Source organism: Paroedura picta, chromosome 3 (genome assembly GCF_049243985.1).
Source record: "Paroedura picta isolate Pp20150507F chromosome 3, Ppicta_v3.0, whole genome shotgun sequence".
Classification (NCBI taxonomy): Eukaryota; Metazoa; Chordata; class Lepidosauria; order Squamata; family Gekkonidae; genus Paroedura; species Paroedura picta.
The window spans coordinates 131,919,568-131,942,711 of NC_135371.1; the positions used below are offsets into that span (position 1 = coordinate 131,919,568).

Here is a 23,144-nt window from a genome sequence, read left to right on the forward strand (position 1 = left end):
AATTAATATGTGCCTATCAAACCCTACTCTCTCTTCCCATACTTTCAGATTGGATGGGTGGTAAGCAGAGGCAGAGCTTTTTCAGTGGTGGCACCTCACCTTTGGAATGCCCTCCCCCTCGAGTCTCACTTGACGTGCTCCTTACTTTCCTTCAGGCATCAGGCCAAACCTTTACCCAGGTTTTGAAATAAGCATTATCTTGTTTTTAGCTTTTAAGGTCTGCCCAAATCATAAGAACTGTTTTTATCAGTATCAGTTTAGACTGCCATAAGGATTGATTGAATTTGTATACCGCCATTCCCAATTGGGCTCACGGCGGTTTACATAATAAAAGAATAAAAACACAATGAAACCCCCATAATACAATAAGACGGCAGGCGAAAGACACCCCACTAGCAAACTCACCCCCTCAACCAGCCAGGGCCAACATTCTTGCTGTCCTACTGATGAGAGTGGGGAACAGATCAATAGATGGATACAATGGACATGGAGGATCCCAGATTGAATGACAGGACCATTCCCTGGCCTCAACCGTATGCCTGGTGGAAGAGCTCCGTCTTGCAGGCTATGCAGAAAGTTGACAACTCTGGCAGGGCCCTTAGCTCTTCTGGGAGCTCATTCCACCAGGTTGGGGCCAGGACCGAAAAGGCCCTGGCCTGGGTTGAGGCCAGGTGAGCATCCCAAGGGCCCGGACAACCAGTAGATTCATACCCGCAGAATAAAGAGACCTGCGGGGTCATAAGCAACCAAGCGGTCCCGCAGGTAAGTAGAACCCTTAAAAGTTAATACCAAAACCTTGAACTTTACCTGGAAACAGACTGGTAACCATCGCAGATGTTGAAGCACCGGCTGAATATGGGCCCTCCATGATGTCCCAGTGAGGACCCCAGCAGCCGCATTTTGTACCAGCTTGTAACAAGAGCAGGCCCGCATAGAGTGAATAACAGTGGATTCAAGTGGGTAGCCATGTTAGTCTAAAGTAGCACAACAAAATTAGAGTCCAATAGGACCTTTAAGACCAACAATAAATAAATCTTTGTTGGTATTAAAGGTGCTATTAAAGGTATCTAGTTTAGACTGCATTAGTTTGATTCTCTGATATGTTCTTATTGGCCTGTCATTTTTTACTCCTGCTGGTTTTCTTGGCTTGTGTAGTTGTGAGCTGTCTCGAGTGGTGTTCTGAAGAAGCTATCTACAAATTCTCTAAATAAATAAGGCCACTGGGCTGATGCTTCCCACTCTTGCCACTCTGTGGTCATTTAAATCCTTGCCCTTGCTGTTATGAGGGGTGATAGCATAACAAATGGGCTGGCTCTTATTTTTTGCCTGCTTGCTCCTTGCCCTGTGGCCCTGCTGCTGGTAACTGGGAGACTATCGCCCTACCAAGCTTTGCCCCAGTACAGTGCACAAAACCCTCTTGCCCTCTCTTGCAGTACCCCCTTCCCAGACTGCATAGAATCAGAGAATAATGGAAGGGACCTCATGGGCCATCTAGTCCAACCCCCTGCACTATGCAGGACACTCACAACCCTATCGCTCATCCACTGTAACTTGCCACCCCCTTAAGCTTTCACAGAATCAGCCTCTTTGTCAGATGGCTATCTAGCCTCTGTTTAAAAATTTCCAAAGATGGGGAACCCACCACCTCCCAAAGAAGCGTGTTCACTGAGAAACCACTACAACTGTCTTGAATTAATTTCATCCCATTGGTTCTGACCCGTCCCTCCAGGACAAGAGAGAACAACTCTGCTCCATCCTCAATATGGCAGCCTTTTAAATACTTGAAGATGGTTATCAAATCCCCTCTCAGTTGTCTCCTCTCCAGCCTAAACAGACCAAGTTCCCCCAACCTTTCTTCATACGCCTTGGTCTCCAAACGCCTCACCATCTTTGTTGCCCTCCTCTGGACATGTTCTAGTTTGTCAAAATCCCTCTTCAATTGGGGTGACCAAAACTGAACACAGTACTCCAAGTGAGGCTGAACCAGAGCAGAGTAAAGCGGTACCATCACCTCCCGTGATCTGGACACGATACTCCATTTGATACAGGCCAAAATCCCATTTGCCTTTTTAGCCACTGAGTCACACTGTTGACTCATGTTCGATGAATGGTCTACTAAGACTCCTAGATCTTTTTCGCAGATGCTACTGCCACAACAAGTCTCCCTCATTCTATATTGGTGTATTTGTTTTTTTTCCTACCTAATTTACCAACTTGTCAACAAGAATATCATGTGGAACCTTAACAAACGCTTTACTGAAATCCAGATAAACTATGTCCACGGCATTCCCCTGATCCAGTAAGGTAGTTACTTTCTCGAAAAAAGAGATAAGGTTGGTCTGACATGATTTGTTCTTGCGAAACCCATGCTAAGTCTTAGAAATCACAGCTCTCTGTTCCAGCTGCTCAAGGACTGACTGATGATTTGTTCCAAAATTTTGCCAGCTACAGATGTCAAGCTGACAGGTCAATAGTTACCCAGATCCTCTTTTTTCCCTTTCTTGAAGATGGGGGACAACATTTCACCGCCTCCAATCATCTGGCACCTCTCCTGTTCTCCAAAAACAGAAAGTGATGTGCAGAAAGTGGTGTTTGTTTGTGTGTGTGTGTGTTTTGGAGCTCTGAATGTGTTCATGAAGAATGCACCCTCTTTTGGTTTCAGACTACCCAATATTGATGTCGTGATAGAACTTCTATGACAATGTGCCTTTCCCCCTTTCCATAGAAAAGATTTAAATGGCATACAAATTGTATTCTACTGCAGGAATTTCTTTGTGGAAGAAAAGTCAGGTGCGTGTATATTTGTGGGAGAGGCTTGCAGCTTGGAAAATGCGTGTGCCTTGTTTTGTTCTTTCTGTACAGAGCTATGGGGCTGAGGACAATCGGATCCTTGGGATTCCAGGCGAGGACCTTGCAGGCGTTTATACAGCCAGAGCATTTGTGGGTTGGTACAATGGCCTACCTGAAAATAGAGATGTAAGGAGATGTAAGCTTCTCTTTCCCTATCTCCCACCCTGCTTCCCTAGACTGTCTGCGTATTCAGATGCAGCTATCCAGATTAGTGGCTGGCTGAAAGGCCTGCAATTGGAAAAGATTAGCAAACATCAAATTAAATCCTCCTCAGATTTACAAATGTGAACAATTTGCACATCTGTAAAAGGGGATTAGCTGTCTCCCTCTTTGGGAGATGCCATGAGGAAAAGTGGAAGGGACACTTATGCCTTCGGGAGGAGGGGAAGGCCTAGATGATCCATGTGTGATGTTTTACCCACAGAGGTGTAAGAGAATTTTTTTTAAGCATTCTGGATTATTGAGGGTGGCAGCAGAGTGCAATTTGAAAAACCTCTTTGGCTTGTGAGTCTGATAGGATCTGCTGCTTTGCCTAAGCTGTATTATCTGAGTTGCTGTATATCCTGGTAAAAATACTTGTACAAAGTTGTTGTGGTTTCCTGTAAGACAACAAATTCTGTTTCTGCCTGCCTATAGCTGGACAGAAGCATATTCTTGGGGGGGGGGGGAGGGGGTGGACATATGTGTGTACACACACTGAGTAGGATCGTGTGCTTCGGCTGCCAAAGCAGCCGTTCATGCCTGAAGTGGCCAGCGCTGCGGCGCAGGGGGGAGGGGCACTGGTGGCAGCGTGCAGCCTGGCACCCACATGCAGCCGCAACTGGCGCACTGGCACCACCCCTCCTCCCAGTGCCTTCTTCAGCAAGGAAGGAATATTCAAATTCCCCCGTTTGTGTTTCCACACTGCTGTAAGTAGATGGGGACAAAGATATAAACTAGTTTATGATGTTGCCACGTGGGGAGATATGACAGCATGTTTTATATATAACATATGTATTCTATGCCATGTATGCTGGGTGGGCATGGGGTGGGCATGGACTAGAAATTCCAGTTTGGTTCTGGGTAGCCTCAAACCCCCAATGAGTCAACCCCCCAAAATGAACCAATCTGGCCAGCACACCCTGCTGGTCAAGCAGAGAGGACGCTCCCCACAGAGTTGGCTTGGGGTGTTTGGGCTGCTCCACAGCAGCAATTAGCACACCGGTCCCCTTTGCTTGAGGCCAGTTAAATCAATTTATAGCCTTGAGCATTACTGAAGGATGCTTCCCATGATGTGACTTCAGGGAAGCCAGGCATATCCGGTGCCTGAATCTGTGGCAAAGCAGGTATGTGCTTTTGGCACATACATTTGATTCTGCTGTCCAGAAGAGACATGCATTGGGGGGAAATAGTCTGCTGTGGAGCGGCCCTGAGTGTTGTCCTGGAGGCCTAACTTTCTGGCCACTTGGTGTGGGAACCTTTCAAAAATTCTATGTTGGGTTTCCTTGATTAAAAGCTTGGGTGCTCCTGCAGTAGGCTGAGGGATAGCTGGAGTGGTGGTGGTGGTGGTGGTGGTGAAGCATCTCTCTACCCCCGTAGCTCAAGCCAGACCTGAGCAGTGAGACAGCGGTGGTCCTCGGACATGGGAATGTGGCCCTGGACGTTGCACGGATCCTCTTGTCGCCTCTTGAAATTCTTAGGGTGAGTCCAGAACAAACTACAGGTAAAATGCAGGATGTGTAAGCTACTGTGCAAAACTCTCAGAAATCCCCTTTAGATTAAAGAAGGACTCTTGTGCAGAGGTAAAGCGGGACACAGCCTCTAATTAAAGCAGCTCCATGTCCGCAGCAAGCCTCTTGGCTTCTCGCCTGGCCGATAAGAGCTGTCCTGCTGCTTAGCTCTGTGGGGAGGATGTAATCCGGCATCTGCCACCTAAAGGGGTGGGCGTGGGTGGGAGCATAATTGGAGGAACAGATAGGATCAGGGCAATGTATCGCTGTGTGCGCTTAACACAAGTCCCTGCTTTACCACGGAGGCAAGAAATGGGATGTGAGGAAAATCCCTCCTCTCATTTTCTGAGACTCTGCAGGAAGTGAAGCATTCTCCCTTAAATCCACGGAGCTTGGACTGACACTCTATCACTGTCAAAACAGATAACTTTTGATTCATATTCTGCTGCTTTTTAAACACACTAAATACTTGAGTTCTGGCTTTTATCGGCCTGCAGCCACTGAAGATAAAAGCTTTAATCTGTGGTTCTCCTTAGAGACAGGGACTCATCTTTCCTCTTCTTTCTATCCCCCCTTAGCAAAGGCAGAGCAGTCTGTGTTTTCAGAGCTGTTTCCTTCCCACTTGGTCCCTGTTGGGTAGCTGGGCATCTTCTCGCAGAGCAACAACGAGCTGTTGAATCGGGAGGTTACCCTTGTGAAGGTCTATGTTTCTCTCGTGTATGAACGGAAGGAAGACCCATTGCAAAACTAAACATATGGAATGTGCTCTTTGGGGGAGGTGAAGGCTGAGGGCTTTGGCCTTGCCACCTTACAGGTGCCTCTAGGTCAGTGGTGGTCAAACTGCGGCCCTCCAGATGTCCATGGACTACAATTCCCATGAGCCCCCTGCCAGCAAATGCAGTTTGACTACCCCTGCTCTAGGTTGTTGGAACATGGCATTGTTTTACTTTACATGATTTATGTTCTGGAGCCATGTTAATTATCTAAACTGAACACAAGGGGGCAGTATCCATTCTTTCTCGGATCTGTCTCAGGGAAATAAGTAACTTTGAGTCTTATCGATTCCCCTCACCAGCTTCAGCGATTGGCATTTCTAGCTCACTGGATTAAGTCCAGTGATGAAACACTGACTAAAATGGAGTTTCTTCAGCTAGGGACAAGAGACAGTGTGACTGGTAAAACAGTGAAATGAAATGGCAGGGAATGACAATCGGGTTTTATTTAAATTTTCATACAAAGCTGTTTGGGTGGTTTAGCCATTTGGGTGGTTTAGTGTAGCGATCCCCAACCTGTGGGCTGCGGAACACATGTGGTCCGTCGACTAATTGGAGGTGGACCCCGAAGGATGACTCCCCCCCCCCCCGGCCCTTTACTTCATCCCCCCCAGCCCTTTACAACAGACTTCGGGTGTCATTGTCTCCCATCACTCCCAGATGGGACTATCTCGTTGCAGAGAAACAAGCTCAGAATTCCCATTCATTTGTCATTGGCATGAGTTAAAATTTCCATGAAAATAAAATGTTCCTTATGTTCATTGTTGTGGCATGTCTGTATCTTATTTTGAAGGGATGTTTAAACATTACCATAGCGATCAGAGAGCGTTAGGGCAGTGGTTGAGAGTAGAGGAGTAAACTACCCCCCCCCCAGGCCTCAGTAAAAGGCGTTGAGTGGTCCCCGATGATAAAAAGGTTGGGGACCACTGGTTTAGTGAACAGCTTTCTTCCGGTTTTCGCCTCTTCTTTGCACTTCTGAATCACTGTAGGGTGCAGTTTAAAACGTTTATGGTGCTTCCAGTGGCACTGTGCTTTTGCTCCCACCCTTTCCCCCTGTGCAGTCTTCCTCAGCTTTCTGCCACAGCACTCGACCAGTACAGCACTTCAGTGCCACAGTGGCACCACAGAGAGGCATGGAGAGAGTGGCTGTTGTTCCATGGAGAGGGGAGGGCTAGTTCGTTGGGCAGTGGGTGTTCATGGCTGGTACAGAAATTGCTAAACAAAGGCGTCTGTAGCAGATGTCCTTGCAGTCCATTAGTAGCCAGGCCCGATGGACTGGTAAGTAACTTGTTGCCAAGAGAATCTTACCTGCTGCCCAATGAGCCACTTCTCTCCTCCTGTATCCATGTCACAGCCACAAGGTCAGTGTATCTCAGTGCCATATTGGTTTAGCTCTACAGTGCTCAATTGAGAACATTTTAAAAATTGTTCAAGGAAAATCATGCAGTGGAAAAAGGAGGAAGGGGAAAGCATGGTATTATTTGAAATAGCCAGATCACTTCAAAGACAGCTCATTAATGGACTGAAATTGCTGTATGAAACCTCCATTCCTGTATTGCTGGAGTCAGAACTGGGCCAACAACAGATAACATCCTGGTTGGAATGAAGAGCTGTTTTTTGTATCCTGCTTTTTACTACCAGAAGGAGTCTCAAAGCGGCATACAATCGCCTTACCTTTCCTCTTCCCACAATAGATACTCTGTGAGGTAGTTGGGGCTGGTCACCCAGCTGGCTGCATGTAGAGAAGCAGGGAATCAAACCTGATTTTCCAGATTAGAGGGCACCGCTCTTAACTACATTGTCACACTGGCTCTCTGAATGGTGATATGAAAGGGGCCAGTAGGTCTCATAGCTGATCTTTCAATTTCTCCTTTTCTTAGTGGTGAGGTAGGAGTTGGAAGCCCTATTGTTGCTGCCTGCTGGAACTGTCCCACCCCTCCCCCGTGTGGCCATCCCCAGGCTTCCATTGTAATACATGGGCAATAAGAGGTCATGCAGGCAGGTGTGGGTGTTTTGGGGATGAGAGACAGGGCAGTAATGCAGTGGACTGTACAAAACCCAGACGCTCTGAAACATGAAGACTCCTTACTTTCTGAAGACTAGTTCTCATTTTTATGAGATGCCAGGGTGGGAGGACATATATAGCATCATTTTTGGATAGCACGTGCAGGTGTAAATGGGAAATCTTTTCTCTTGCAAGATGCTTAATGGTTGGCAATCAGGGAATGAGCTGGTCTGCATTCTGACAACTTTGCAAACAATAGCCAGAGGTTACTCATGAGCATGCTGTGTAGCTGAGTAAGGGCATTTTTGGGGGGTGGGGGTGGAGTTTGGCTTCTGTGTATGAAAAATAGCAGGTAAGGTGAAGTACAGATTCCAGACAGAACTTCCTGCACTGTTATCTTCACAGGATATCACTGAATAGAGATGAACCAAGAGGTGGTGATGCAGCAATGTGATAGCATTGGCCAAAAGACAGGCAGATGTCTTCAATAAATGCAGCACTGAAGCATGATCTGCGTAAAGGACTTTGTGTCAATGAAGGTTAATGTGAATAGGAGAGCTGATGGAGAGTGTGAATGTCTCCTATCCACCACTGGCTCTACTCCCCTGCCTTACTGTTGTTTCCTTTGCCTAGAAAACTGACATCACGGAAGACTCACTGGCAGTCCTGGCCCGCAGCAAAGTGAGGCGGGTGTGCCTTGTGGGGAGGAGGGGGCCTCTCCAGGTGGCTTTCACCATAAAGGTGAGAAACCCTGGGGCTTTTCGCACGCCTTCAAAATCGCACAATGGTTGCCAATTGAAAACGCTACTGATTTGCCATTATGCACAACGTCGTTGACAATCTGCCACACACCTGAAACCGATCCGCAAAAAGCGCTTCCTTGTAGCGCTTTCAGGGAAATCCCCCAAAGTGGATTCACCCTCCGGAAAGCGCTACACTCCTGCAACCAATCTGCAACACTAGCGGGAAAGTTCTGTGCGTTACCATTGTTGTGGTTTCTACAAAGTCCCTCCCCCTGGCTCTCTCCTCTGATCTTCCGGCGAAGTAATCGCCATTTTTTTTTCTCCGAGCGAGCGAAGTTCAACCCACCAGCAAGCCTGTTTAGAGGCTTCCCCGGCTTCAGTCCCTCCCCAGAGCTGTTTAGTCACTAAGCACAAACAACAGAGAAGCCCATTTGCTGATGTATTTTCCCTTTATTTTTTACACTGTTTTTGGCCAAAAATTGGGCCCGTGAGGGGGGGGGGGGATTTTTTTTTTCACTTGGGGGGAGCGTGGCAACGATGAAACGACAGCTCAAACACACCTGCCAGCTGATGGGTCTCTCCGTTGCAACGAATCAACACATATTCGTTGCAATGGGTGTGTTTTTTTTTTTTAAAAACCTTTCTTAAAGGGAAAGGGGCTGTTTGGGAGCATGCTAGCGGCTGCCCATTGGCTGCTTGACAGCCAGGGGCGGGATGAGCTCGGCAATAGCGCTTCCTTTCTAGCGATTTTTGCTGAGACTTGTGGGAAACGATACAAAACGCAATTGGATTCCACTACAAAGTCAGGTATGCATAATGACGAATTGCACTATTTTAAATGGCGATTTTTCGTTCAGCAAACAATTTGCTACAAGGATCCCGGTGCGGAAAGCCCCCCTGTGTTGACAGGGCCTGTGTTGGTCTTCCAGGTTGGTCTTCCTTGGCCCATTCATATGGGGGGGGGGGGTGGCGGGGCATATCTGATGCATTTGATGTCATGAGGTTGTTTAAAAGGCTGCCTTTCAGTTTGGTAGACAGGTGCCAGATTGAGAGCATGGGAAGTCTGGCATTTGGATGCGCCGTCATTCAGAATGACATTTGTTGGGTCATTTTACCCCCCCCCCCACCCTTTTTTTTTTTTTTTGCAAACAACCTTTTTTGACATTTCTGCCTGGGTTCTCCAAGTCCAAACCAAGCACTGGCTGTCAAAAGAATAGCCTCCTAGCATTGCATGGATTTCTGAAATCCACATGTCTGAAGTAGGAAAGTGAAATGTGTCTCTTTCGGAAAACCTCAGGAGCTGCGGGAGATGATCAACCTTCCTAGCGCCAGACCTTTTCTGGATCCTACAGACTTCAAAGGCCTTGGAGATGTTGTCAAAGGTGAGGATTAACCAGTGGCTCATTTCTAGGGCAGGGGGGAATCCTGGGTTTTCAGCCCTTTGAAAAGTTGTTCCCTGACCCCCCCCCCCAAAAAAAAAGTCCTTTTCCTAATCCTAGGAATGCAAGAGCTGCCTGCATTTTCTAAGAAGGGGAATGCATGTTATAAAACTCTGCACATGTTCAGAGGCATATTCGGGAGTGGGGGGGGATAGGCCTTGCTATAAACTTAAGTCTTTGGATCAACGTAACTTGTACTGAAGAATACTTTTCCCTCCATTATGGTAAAAAAGCCCAGATTGTACTAGAGGCCAAAATGAGTGTGGGTGCGGGAGAGCTGCATGAGACATGGCTATTGGCCCTGGGCAGCCTTATGAGGCAGCTGGTGGTTTTATTAAGCATTCATTGATTATATTTATTTTTGTATTTATATACCACCCTACCCTGAGGAAGGAAAGGTGTGATTGGTAGACCGAGGGTGAAACTGAGTAATAATTTCATTTGACTGCTTTACCGCACTCACCTGGTGCGCCATTTAAAATACTAAAACAAAAGCTATGGGAGACTGAATCACAGAGACAACCAGCATTTTCATCGGCCAGTGGGGGGGGGGGGGGCTCCCTTGGCGTGTGCTGCTTCCTTGCATCAGACTGAGAGGTGCTCCTTCAAGAGAATGGCATTGTTTTACTGTGTTCTTATATGAATGGGACCACATCTGTACATTAGTTGGACTGTGTTGGTTTCCTTTAGAGGTTCTTCTTTGGAAAATAATATCTTTACATCCACCATTAGTGGTTGCATCAGAGGTTGCATCTTTTGGCCTACAAGGCTGTGGGGGGAGGGAGTCCCTGGAGATGAGTGACCACCATTCTGTAATAGGAACAGCCATCTCAGCGGCATATAGGTCCTTTCCTTTTTGGAAATGTTTGGTAGAGCAGACACTCAGTGCACTATGGAATTGATAAGATGACCTCTGCCAAGACAACTTTTGAAAGTAGAGGGTTTTTTGAGGCAGGCTGTCTCAGTCTATGAGCCGGGATCACACCTCCCAAGGACGTACTGCTTTGTTATGTCCCAGTGGTCAGGAATGCCCTGCAGAGGACCTCCGGAGAATGGAAGATTTGTTTCACTTATGGTGAACCTTTCTTCACTGTGACCCAAAGGTGGGGCAGTCCATTCCCCTCCACACATACCTTGGGTATTTTGGTTCTTGGGATTATTGACTTCTGGGGCTGGATTAGTCTACAGTAGCGATCCCCAACCTGTGGGCTGCGGACCATATGTGGTCCTTCGACTAATTGGAGGTGGGCCCCGAAGGACGCCTTCTCCCTCCCCCCCAGCCCTTTACTTCATCCCCCCCTGCCCTTTACAACACACTTCATTGTTGTGGCATGTCTGTATCTTATTTTGAAGGGATATTTAAACATTACCATAGCGATCAGAGAGTGCTAGGGCAGTGGTTGAGAGTAGAGGAGTAAACTACTCCCCCCACACCGGGCCTCAGTAAAAGGCGTTGAGTGGACCCCGGTGAGTGGTCCCCAGTGATAAAAAGTTTGGGGACCACTGGTCTACAGCACAACTATCCCTTTATTTGGAAGGAGGTTTTGCTTTTGTCTGCTGTATTTGTAAAGGTTCTACAGTGTGAAGGTTTTGCAGTTTTCAGTGTAACAGATTTCTGGTTTTCTCCATCACTGGAAGTTAGCTCCAGCATGGTGTTAAGTGTTAGGGGAGAAGTGCTTAGTTTTCTCCAGTGGTACTGTGTCTGAACTGGACTTGGGCAGGTGGGAGAAGCACCTCCTCTAGTGGAATCACAGGAGTTTGTGACCCTGCCTACAAGGAGGAGGAGGAGGAGGTAATTCTCAATGGTCGGGATTGCCCCGCTTTCGGACCGCAGAGAAGGAAGATTCACAGTAAGTGAAACAAATCGTCTGTTCCATTGAAAGTACAGGGCATGAGGTGGTGCCGTGAGCAAGCAGCAAGGAACAGGAGGAGCACACGTTTGCTCAGTCTGACTCTCTTCTCATTCGTATCCCCCTGTCCTTGAAGTAGGAGCTTGGGATCCCTCATTGGTTTTAGATGGCTGAAACCTGTTGATACTTATGTATTATTTATTTATTTTATTTGTTTATTTTGTTGAATGTATGTACCGCCCTCCCCGAAGCTCAGGGCGGTATTCTAGTTTTGCCAATAAACTAGAATACAACAATGGTAACAATAATAATGTGGTTGGGCACTGACTACTTTGTAGATCTGGTGTTGCTCTTTTTAATAGCTTGCGAGAGCTTGCACCCATTCTCCCCTAGCCCCGCCACCAGATGGTACACGACTTGGCCATGATACAGCTATCCTTAGAATGGGAAGAGATTTAGTTCATGGTGCTGTTAACAAGCTAGACATCTCTCTGTAGTTTGCCTTTGTTTCTGATGGACAATCTCTGCTAATAAACGGACTGGCTTGCTGCTTGCTGCTGGGATGAACTGCAGCGCTCCACAGGGCAATGAGCCGAAGCAGCAGCTGTCTAACCTTGAGATGGCTGAGGGCCAAAGACTCGCAGAGGCTGCTCCAGACAGCCGGAGTGTGGCTGCCCTTTCCTAGGGGGCTGCTCCCTGCGTAGCCTGAGTGCAGAGTGCTGAAATTCCCTCACCCACAAAAAGAGAGAGAGAGAGAGAGCAGAGGGATTTGTGGCAATAGAGTTGCAGTGTGCTCAGAGGTGGGTTTTTATGATGCTAAGTGGATGAGACTGCAAGGTTAACCATTCGGTGGGGGAATAAATACTATGTTTAGACGGCTGCTTTATCTCAGCTGGTTTTTAGAACATCGATACAGCTACTCTGATGGGATTTGAGGTAATTGCAATCCCCCCCCCCCAAAAAAAAGTATAGTGCAGGGCCTGAGCTGATGAGAGTGGGTTTAGCTTGACCAGCTTAAAAGTTCAGACACACAGGATTTCTCTTCTTAAAATTACAAGTAGTTTTAGCAGACACATGAAACTGCCTTATACCGAGTCAGATGGTAGGTCTGTCGAGGGAAGTCTTATCTGCTCTGTGTGGCAGCAGCTCTCCAGGGTCTCAGGTAGAGATCTTTCATGTGATGTACCGTCTGATCTACTGGAGATCCTGTGGATTGAACCGGAGACTAGGGGTGGGCATGAACCCAACCACAGAGCAAAATTTGTCACAAATTTTGTCCTGTTCATGGTTTGCCAAGATAAGTTTGTGTCAAGTTCATTGTCACAAACTTCCATGAATCTTTAAAGCAGTTCATGGCAGATTGTGGTGGTTCATGGATGAAGCAGAAAGCAGGGGGTTAAGGGGACATGGGGTGTCTTTAAACCCCTGCTTTCTGTTCCCTGCGAAAACCACAAAAACAGCTGAGTGGTGGGGAGGCATTCTCTGCTGCTCAGCTGTTTCAGACTGTCTTATGCAGTCTTGAGTGGTTATTCTGAATTGTCTTGTGCAGAAGATGGTCCAAAAAACAGCTGCACTTTTCCACCAGCTTTTGGCAACCCCCATTTGAAGGGACTGTGGCCGCTTTGAACTCGGTTTTGGGGTCCACAAACAGCACCATTTGCAAATCAGTCTCTTGGTTCAGTTTGTGGTTTGGTTGAACCAAACCACATTTTCCCAGTTTGTGCCCATTCCTACCAGACACCTTCTTAATGCAAAGCCAATTTTTTACTCCTGAGCCATGGTTCTACCTTCCACAAAGTGGGTCTTCACAGACTACATTGGTTAAGTGTCCAGTCAGTAGTTGAAGAATGCGTCTGGTAGGAGTGGGAGAGAAGAGCATGCATCTTTTTGACTTATTGCACTGTGTGTGTGAGAGAGAGTGAGGGAGTGAGAGAGAGAGAAAGGGCAGTGAGTGGTTGGATCAGGGAATCAGTCAATGTTTCTTTGCTGGAAAGAGTTATTCTGACTTTTTGAACGCTACAGTTGTGAAGAAGCTCAAGAAAATTATGTCAGCCTTACATTTTTATCCCATCCTTCCTCCAAGGAAGGTATATTTGGTCCTCTCCTCTTGCATTTAGATCCGCTTCAGTCATTTTTCTTCCCATCTTGAAGCCATTTTGGTTGCCCTGACTTGTGACCTTTCCTGGACCTTTCAGTACCATTGACCTGATTGTGACTTTCAAATCCTGATAGTTTTCACAATCCTAACAAAATTGTTTTGCCTTATTGGTATGTGTCAGGTGAGATTTGTCTTTCTCTCTATGTAACCTTCTGTCCAAAATAAGACTGTTTAAACTCTTATCTGGTGGGCCCACTGTGTTCTTCTGCAGTGCTGTTTTAATTTCCAGATGTTCCCAGGCCTAGGAGACGGCTGACTGAGCTGATGGCCAAAACGGCCTTGGATGAGCCCGGGGAGGAAGTGGCCGGCCGTTGGGCTTCAGCATCTAGAGAGTGGAGCCTGAAGTTCTTACGCAGCCCACTGGAAGTGTTGCCTGCCACTGATGGAAAGCGTGCAAGAGGAATCCGGATGGCTGTCACCAGGTTGAAAGTAGGAGCTCCAAAAAGCTCTCCCCACCCTCCCCCTTTCCTCTGCTGCCTGAAGCTTGATGCAGCCTTTTAGTTTTGGAGATCCCCCCAGGAACTCTTCCGCATTAAGCTAAAGACAGCTTTATTCTCCCAGTCTAATTAGAACCACCAATGTAACTGCCTGCGGTCTCTGAGCCAAAATGGCAGCTTCTCAGCAAGCCAGCACTATGTCTCCCCAAGGAGCCACTCTCCGCACCATGATATGAAAAGCCTCCTTTATTGGCATTGATAACTGTGACAAGAGGGCCCAGCATGTGCTGGGGCTGCCTTGAAAATGAAGGAGCTAAAACCAAGGTCATGCTGCTTCTGCTGTCCGGTTGTTTTGCTATTTCTTTACTCTACTTTCAGCTGTTCTTCTTTGAGTGCTCTTGGAGGAACTTGCATGGGGCTCTGGGGGTCTGTGGCCCCCCATCCAGGCTCTGATGAAGGGTCCATAGGTGTCCACAGGGCTACCGTTCCCCAACCAAGGTACCTGCCTCACCTTGCTCTTCTTTGTTTCTGCTTCTGGTCTATGCAGGGCTCTGGAGAAACAGCCAAGGCAGTTCCCACCGGAGAAGTTGAGGACCTGCTGGGTGGGCTGATCCTCAGCAGCATCGGTTACAAGAGCCTCCCAATTGACCCAGCTGTGCCCTTCGATTCCAAGCAAGGGATTGTCCCAAATGATCTGGGAAGAGTCCTTGGTGCCCCAGGTCGGTATGGCTCGAGCCGTATGTGCAATAGAGAGTCCTGTGTGGTGGAAGGAGGGTGTGCTTTGCCAGGCTGCTTGGAAGAGCCCGTGCCATGTGGACTGCTGGATGTCGACTGGGAAGACCTGAGTTTGAATCCCCTTCTGGCCTTGCTCTGGCATGGTCATCTCGGACCAGCCTTGTGTGCTCAGTTCCTTTATCATGTTCTGAGGCTAAAGTGGGAAGAGCAGTGCTACATATCTCAACCTGGGATGACTGGAGGAAGGGTCGAATAAAAACGTACTGGATAAATAAGAGTGAGTGGCTAGAATGATGTGGACTGTTTGGACTGCTGAGAGGCGCAAAAATTAGTTACTGTTTTGCTGCAACTTAAAGCTGTTTTGGACCAACTGGGTGAATACTAGATTGGATATGATATTTGTCCCTGAGCAAAGGTTTTTCTCAGGTCAGCAACAGGCACGCGGCCTTATAAGAAGCACTATAGGATCTTGTTTTTTGCTTGGCTGCGTTAAAGCTAAAGAATTGCATCCATCCTTGCAGAAAGATGTGGTATTTTCTCGACTAAGCTACCTGGTGGTCTGTAACACTTTGCAGGTCTCTACTGCAGTGGCTGGGTCAAGCGGGGGCCCGTAGGCGTCATCCTCACTACCATGAATGACAGCTTTGACACCGCTCAGTCCGTGCTGGAGGACTTGCAGTCTGGCGCTCTGGACGTTTCAAAGGCCAAGGAAGGCTCTCCATTGGTGAGAAGCCTGCTTCAGTCTCGAGGTGAGTGTATGTGGGAAACACATCTCAGCCACGTACTAAGGCAGCTGACTTGGCTGGCTGATGGATTTTCACTGGTGCTGTGTTGGCAACTGTGGCAGATCTCCTGTCATTCATTGTGCCTACCTAAGGGGTACGAAGATCCTGCCAATCCAAGGTCATCGGAGAAATAAACCTCACGATTCAACCTTCCAAAATAACACTATGGTTTTGGCATTCTAGGTTTTTTTTTTAAAGTTATATGTGCCTGGGAATTGGGTTTGTCTTCACACTGCTCTTCTAAGATACCTGTTATTAGATTGTGAGTCACTTTGTCCTTCATGCTTGATCGTGATTTTTAATTAATTTAATTAGTTTACATGTTGTGTTACTGAGGCGGCTCATAAAGAAAATTAATTCATGTCACGTTCTCCCTCTCACTCCCTCTCTCTTTTTGTATCCCTGAGAATACCCACAATCTACCTTCTTTTGGGTTTTTTTGTTCTCCTTGTAATGAGCATTCTTGTCATAAACATCCCAAGCACTCAGTTCTACTCTCTTCTTCCAGGCTGAATAGAACCTAGCGTAGTCATTCAATTACTGAAGTGTCCACCTTGCTTTGCAAAATCATCAGCAACATGCTTTGAGGAGGGCTTTGTTCTCTCTATTGGTGGAGAATTAGTTGGGTGTGTTTATACGGAGCCAAACTGTCGGTCCAACTTGCTTAGCATGGTTTACTCTGGTTGGCAGGGCTCTTCAAAGACTCAGGCAGTGGTCTTTCATGTCACCTCCTGCATGCAGGGCAGATGCTCCACCACAGAGCCATGGTCCTTCCCCCAATTTTTGCTGCAGAATATACCTCGTTTATTTTCTCCATGTAATGGTTTACTAAATGGCAGTCATGTTTGTGCAGAAAATTATAGGTGAAATGGTCCAGGCTGCTAAAGCTATGAGACAAGTGATGTTATAGTTAGCACTTTCCAGAGACTTGAAGTATTAAAAAAAGGGTTATCCTAAGAGGAATCTGGAGTCTTGATATTTTTCCAGTGTATGAAACATAGGAAAGGGCAGCATGAATATGCACTTTTTTGTATGTGAAATATCACTGTCAGAATGTGAAAAATTGTTGAGTTTTGATCATTTTGATAGTGACTCTTCTCTGTCTCCCTGGGAATGCATAAAAAGCCCAGTTGCTTTTATATGGTGCATGCACACTAGTTCCCTCTAAGCCATGGCTTCATTTTTGAGTGAACCTATGGTGCTTCAGTGCCTAAGCACCAAAAAGTGTTGTGTCTTCCAAGATGCAACTAAATCCATTTTAGCCACATTCTTGAGTCACTGTAGCCACCGACATGCAAAGTAGGCCTTTAGCTGACCATCTGATTCTGCAGAGGCCTTTTTGTAGAAGGCAAAGTAGGCTTTAGTAGTTTCTATAGGGATGCAATTTCTGTACTTTAAGGGAGCAGGTTGATTCATTCTGTATGTTGTCATTTGTTCTGCTCTGCCAGGGATTCGTCCAGTTTCCTTCTCAGATTGGGAGGAGATTGATGCTGCCGAAATCGGAAGAGGCAAGCTGGCCGGGAAGCCTCGAGAGAAGATAGTGGATCCACAGGAGATGCTCGAACTGATCAATCGCTGACCTGGGCATCTGTGCTGTGGGAACTGCCACATTCCTGCTGTGTCCCTGTCTCATCTCTACAGAAGGCTGAATTACCCCTCAGCCTGCACATGTCCTAGAGACCCTGAGACTGGGCTGGTTCTGGATTTCTGAGGGATGTGAATTGGTTAAAAGCTTGTTGCCACTGTAGGCAGCACTGCTCAATCACAGCCTTGGCCACCTTCCTGCAAGTTACTCCTCAGTGGATGCTAGTTGGATTCTGCAGTTCTAGGCAAGCAGTACCGTATTCCTCCCTCTTCCAGAATTGCTTTAATGATTCACTGGACCCTTTTTCTTGGACACAATAAGTGCATCTTAAGTATCTTTTTAGGCATAGGTAAACAGTGCCTTCATTACTGCCTGTGTTCCTTTTTTATCTCTTTTGTATTATTTTGCCTATCTCCATTTTTTAAAGTATTGGGCTTATATGAATCGTTTGGGAAAGGCAAAACTGGACCTCATCTCTTTCTTGAGCAAGTTTTCACGGTTCTTCAGAGAGAAGGCAAACTTCCATAGAACGCTCTCCCTAAAAATGTGCAGAACACTCCATTTTTAACCTGCTTCAAACATGCTGGGCATGACAGGAAAGCCAAACTTAAGGAAAGTCTGAGAGGATGCATAAACAGGGAAGTTCAATCATGGGGATGTACCAGACAGCAAAGAGAATATCCCTGGTCTTTTTTTCCTTCCGCCTGAAACTCAATTTTTCCACCTCCCTGATTTCCTGTAACTTTGATGTCAGATTGCAGCAGAAGACATTTGTATAATCTTCTGAAAATAAAGCTCTTCCTCAAACAGAAGGTCAACCTGGGTTGGCAGCCTAGGAATTCATTGCCTTATCGGGGAGGAGTGTGTGTGCGTGCTTTGGCCTTAATGCTGGTTGGGTGACCTGCTGTGGCAGCACTGCAAAGAGCTAGGAAATGCAGGGCAGCTCTTCGCAAAGGAACATGCATGCCTGATTAATTAGTTTGCTCTGGAGGCAGGCCACAGAAGAAAGCTCTGCCGGACATTGCCATTGGATTCCTGGGTCGTATCTTTTAGAAGTCTCAGAGTTCATCAAGCATTTAAATGAACTAAAAGGAAGCCACATTTGCAATCCTTGTTCTCATCCAGCAGGACAGCAGAGGATGCATTAGTAACTTTTCTGTCATGATGAAGGCACTCTGCCGCCAGACGGGGAGTGGATGAAGGTCGATTCCAGTGGGCTGAACACAGCAGGAGGATAGGGAAGCCTGCCTTGGTTGTTGCTGTGCTTTGCTTCCTTACAGCCTCTTTCCAGGCCCTGTCCTGGATGGTCAAAATAGGGAAAATGTGCTCAAGCCTCTGTAAGGTGAAAAGTCGTCTAAAGGATTAAAGTATAGCCTTATTAAAATCCAAGTGTACATTCATACTAATGCCTCCACTGACCAGATGCGTTTCAGCATCACTGCCTTTATCAATGGTCAGGCATAAATAAAGCAGGATATTTATTTATGCTTTATTTACTATGGGCCAAGCCCATTACATTCAGGAAGACAACAAGCACTAGATTGGGGTGGGGGGTGGGGTGGAAGAACTCTGTGGACGCCCCCCCTCCCCCCAGGACCTGGGAAGGCTGCAGGCAGCTGGTGGGGAACTCACCGGCAGGGGCAGCTTTCACGCAGCAAGGATCTGCAGCCTCCGAGCCTCGGAGGGAAGTGGAAGGAGGAGGGGGTGGGGGGTGGAAGGTGATTGGCTGGCCGCTGGACAGACAGGCAAGCTGGTTGGAGGAGGAGGCACTCGGTGCGGGACAGCCGCCCTAAGTGGGTGTTAAGCGCTGAATGGCACTTAAGCCATAAAATCAGCTCCCCCTCCAAGCCCCTATCAGAAATATATTGTGTAACAGATTTGTTTTATTTATGCTTTTTTTTATGCCTGACCATTGATAAAGACAGTGATGCGGAAACATATCCGGTCAGTTGTGGCATTATTATGAATATACACTTGGATTTTAAAGAAACTATATTTTAAGCCTTGGGTTTTTAATTTTAATAAATATTAATATTCAATTTTACAACACATTTTACCCTACAGAGGCTTGAGCACATTTTCCTTATTTTGACCCCCCCCTTTTTCTTCTTTTTTTTTGGGGGGGGGGGTCCTGACTTCAGTTAGGATATTTTCTCCTTTTTGTTTAGGCCTGTCTTGGATGGCTGAGGCTAGCATGATCTACAGGGTTGGTCCTGGTTAGTACTTGAAGGAGAGACCACCAAGGAAATCAGCGCTCTTACACGTGTGTGTATGCAACACTCTCCTCCAGTCTCCTTGCCAGGGCTAAAATAGAGTGCTAGATGGCTTGACTTGAGAAGAGCTGGTTTTTATACCCTGCTTTTCACTACCCAAAGAAGTCTTAAAATGGCTTACAGAATCTTTCCCTCCCTCTTCTTCACAACAAACACCAAATCAGGCAGGTGGGGCTGAGAGAACTGCTCTGTGAGAACATCTCTAAGAACACTGATCTGTGAGAACAGCTAAGAGAACTGTGACTAACCCAAGGTCACCCAGCTGGCTGCATATAGAGGAATGGGGAATCAAGCCCAGTTCTCCAGTTTAGAGTCTGCCACTACACCAAGCTGGCTCTCACTATACCACTCAGATGTGGTTGCTACACAAGTAGAATGCCACCATTTCCTCTAGCAAACCCGTGACATATGAACAACTGATGCATGTCCTTTAAGCCCCTGTGTTTGCTTCAGAGAGGTTTGGTCCCAGACCTCTATACAGAGTTTTTAGCAGCCTTTGCGGTTCTTGTGTTTATTTGAGGAACACATTTATATGCACGACACTCGCTTCTGCTGATTAAAGTGTGGAGACATTTTCTCTTCAGTACTGCCTCTATCTTAACCTTCCTTCCAGACTTTTGTACAACTGTTATCAGGAGTAAGAAATTCTTTACCTTGACTGCTGCTGATCTTTCCTGCTATCTGTTTATTCCTGTCCTCTTGTCTGTATCTCCATTATCTACTTTATATCTCTATTTCTTTCTGCTTTGTTCCTCTTTTTACCTTGCAGCTGAACCTGAACACCCCAAAACTGATGTGATGTGTGTTTTGCATTTGACACTGCCTCAGTTACTTAAGGTTGGGAAAAGGGAATTTTGTTTTGAAGGCAAAAAAGTGTGTTACAGACATTCCCATGATTTACCTCCCTGTCACCCTCATCTTTAGTCTCTTTGCTGTCCACTGAGACTGTGATTCTGAGAGAGTTGGAATAAGAGAGAAGCATTTGGGGAGAGGAATGGCAGAGAGGAAAGCTGTAGAATTTGGGTCCCCTCACCTGTATTCCTGAAGATTCCCTACCTGTGCCTCTCTCTTCGTGATCACAAAATTGCTATCATATTTAATTTACACTTAAGCAGCTGTACCTTTTGCCTAATGGTGAAATCAATTGCATTTTTAAAAACTAAAGTTTTTGTTGCAGCCAGAGCTGTTGTTTGCTGTTCTAGAAACCTTCATTCCATACACATTGGAGACTCCATGTTTAATGCACTTTAGAAGTAGATTTTCCTGTTTTGCACAAGAAAATCCAGTTGCAAAAGCATATTGAAAATGTGTGCAATGAGCCTAGACATTCTGGATTCTTCATTGTTTAGCAGATTAGAATAAGTTATGCAGACATGTAGGAATATGTTTAGTTTTATATAGTGCTTGCTAACTTAGCTCAGAATTGCTGGTGTTAGGTTTTCCCCCCTTCACAATATAGCTGTGATGCAGCGTCTCTAGGCCCATAGAAGTTTTTAATGTTAAATTAGAACTGATAACCGACGTGTTCTCTTGGTGAACTATGAGCATTGTTTCATCCAGAAGACACAATTTGAACTCCAGTATTTGGGGCCCCATTTCTAATCAAGTAAAGATACACACATGCACTTACACGCACATACACCAGAATCTCATTTGCAGTCTCATTAGGGAAATGCAACAACTGCTGGAAACTTGTATGCAAATGAGCAATAAAGCTTGTCGAACAGCTGCTAATGTGATGCAGCCCTTGTTATGGTGCTAGAATGGTGCATTTATGGTGTTACTTTCTTTGATCTAGGGATTGCATCAACTCTGGATTTAGGAAAGTATTAAGCTGGTTTTGGCAGCATGTTCTTAGAAGGTTTAGAACAGATCTCTATCACGTTCTGGGAAACCTTAGCAGCCGAAAATATCCACTCTTTATCCTATTTCCTTGTTTGCAAAATGTCTCTCAAAACTGAGCACTTTATGCATATCTGTTCAAAACTACCTTGTATCTTCCAATCTCTGTGGACCTCACTGGATCTGTATGTACTCTGCAAGCAAGTATTTGACAAAAAAGAGGTAGACTACCTGGATCCCAATGCCCTAACAATTTTGAAGATGCTTCCCAGTTTCTAGAGTAAGGTAAATCTGAGAGGAACTGAGAGCGGCAGAGAGAGAAGATAGCAGCTGTGAGCCAGAGGTGCAACCGGTCGTATAGAATTTGATGAGACGAATGCGCTTGCGTAGAACTTGGGGCTTGTACAGAGAAAATTCTTGTTGGGATTCTGTTACGTGTCAATGGAAGGGGCATTTGGATTTTCTGGTACCACAGTTTGTTGAAGTGGCTCACCTACTACCAGAATAACCTCTTGGCCTTCATATGGTGGAATCTCTGACTCTTTGCATGGGTGGGAAACTTTGTCTATTCAGTAGTGCTAGGAAAGTGTACAAGTGGACAACTATCAGCTGTTCATGTTCTCTGACAAATGGAAGAGAAGGGTACTTAACAAAATGTCATGTAAATGCTGTTTCAAAAAAGGTCAGGAAGTAGAAATATCATTAAAACCGGCAGTGTGCATCAGGTTAGTTAACTGATGTGCAGCTTTGCTTCATAAAGCCTTTCTTTAGTCCTGCGCTTTTGAGTTTGCATAGAGCAGGGGTAGTCAACCTGTGGTCCTCCAGATGTTCATGGACTACAATTCCCATGAGCCCCTGCCAGCGTTTGCTCAGGGGCTCATGGGAATTGTAGTCCATGAACATCTGGAGGGCCACATATTGACTACCCCTGGCATAGAGAACTAGGTTGCTGCTAAATAAAGGGAAAGATAGGAAAGTTGCCTTGGTCACCGGCATCCCATCACCATATGGTTTAGGCATGGCTATTCCTCACTATAAAGTTTTGAATGTTAAAAAAAACCCAAGATGATCATCAATAATAATAATAAGAGTTGGTTTTTATAGCCTGCTTTTCTCTACCCGAAGGAGACTCTGGGGGGCTTTTCGCACGCCCTCAAAATCACACAATGGTTGCCAATTGAAAACGCTATTGATTTGCCGTTATGCACAACGTCGTTGACAATCGGCCACACACCTGAAACCGATCCGCAAAAAGCGCTTCCTTGTAGCACTTTCAGGGAAATCCCCAAAAGTGGATTCACCCTCCGGAAAGCGATACACTCCTGCAACCAATCTGCAACACTAGCGAAAAAGACCTGTGTGTTAACATTGTTGCGGTTTCTACAAAGTCCCTCCCCCTGGCTCTCTCCTCTGATCTTCCGGCGAAGTGATCGCCATTTTTTTTTCTCCAAGCGAGTGGGGATAAACGCACCAGCGAGCCTCTTTCTGTTTAGAGGCTTCCCCGGCTTCAGTCCCTCCCCAGAGTCACTAAGCACAAACAACACTTTGGACACAAACAACAGAGAAGCCCGTTTGCTCATGTATTTTCCCTTTATTTTTTAAACTGTTTTTGGCCGAAAATCGGGCCCGTGAGAGGGGGGGGGGGATTTTTTTTTTTTCACTCGGAGGGAGCGTGGCAACGATCAAACGACAGCTCAAACACACCGGGCAGCTGGATGGGTGTCTCCGTTGCAACGAATCAACACAGATTCGTTGCAATGGGTGTGTTTTTTTTAAAAAAAACTTTCTTAAAGGGAAAGCGGCTGTTTGGGAGCATACTAACGGCTGCCCATTGGCTGCTTGACGGCCAGGGGCGGGACGAACTTGGCAATAGCGCTTCCTTTCTAGCGATTTTTGCCGAGACCGGAAGCCTGTGGGAAACGCTACAAAACGCAACTGGATTCCACTACAAAGGCAGGTA

The 23,144-nt window shown here is 46.4% G+C and overlaps 1 protein-coding gene across 3 annotated transcripts in view; it reads left to right on the plus strand.

Annotated features, from left to right (window-relative positions):
• FDXR (ferredoxin reductase) overlaps positions 1-17,887 on the plus strand; it is a 33,118-nt gene extending 15,231 nt beyond the window's left edge. For all 3 annotated transcript variants that reach the window (XM_077327884.1, XM_077327885.1, XM_077327887.1), the window contains 8 exons: positions 2,863-2,976; positions 4,429-4,530; positions 7,971-8,078; positions 9,378-9,462; positions 13,757-13,956; positions 14,512-14,683; positions 15,275-15,448; positions 16,933-17,887. In XM_077327884.1, coding sequence (XP_077183999.1) covers positions 2,863-2,976; positions 4,429-4,530; positions 7,971-8,078; positions 9,378-9,462; positions 13,757-13,956; positions 14,512-14,683; positions 15,275-15,448; positions 16,933-17,063 — 1,086 coding nt within the window. In that variant the 3' untranslated portion in view covers positions 17,064-17,887. The remainder of the gene's footprint in view (positions 1-2,862; positions 2,977-4,428; positions 4,531-7,970; positions 8,079-9,377; positions 9,463-13,756; positions 13,957-14,511; positions 14,684-15,274; positions 15,449-16,932) is intronic.
• The last annotated feature ends 5,257 nt before the right edge of the window (positions 17,888-23,144 follow it).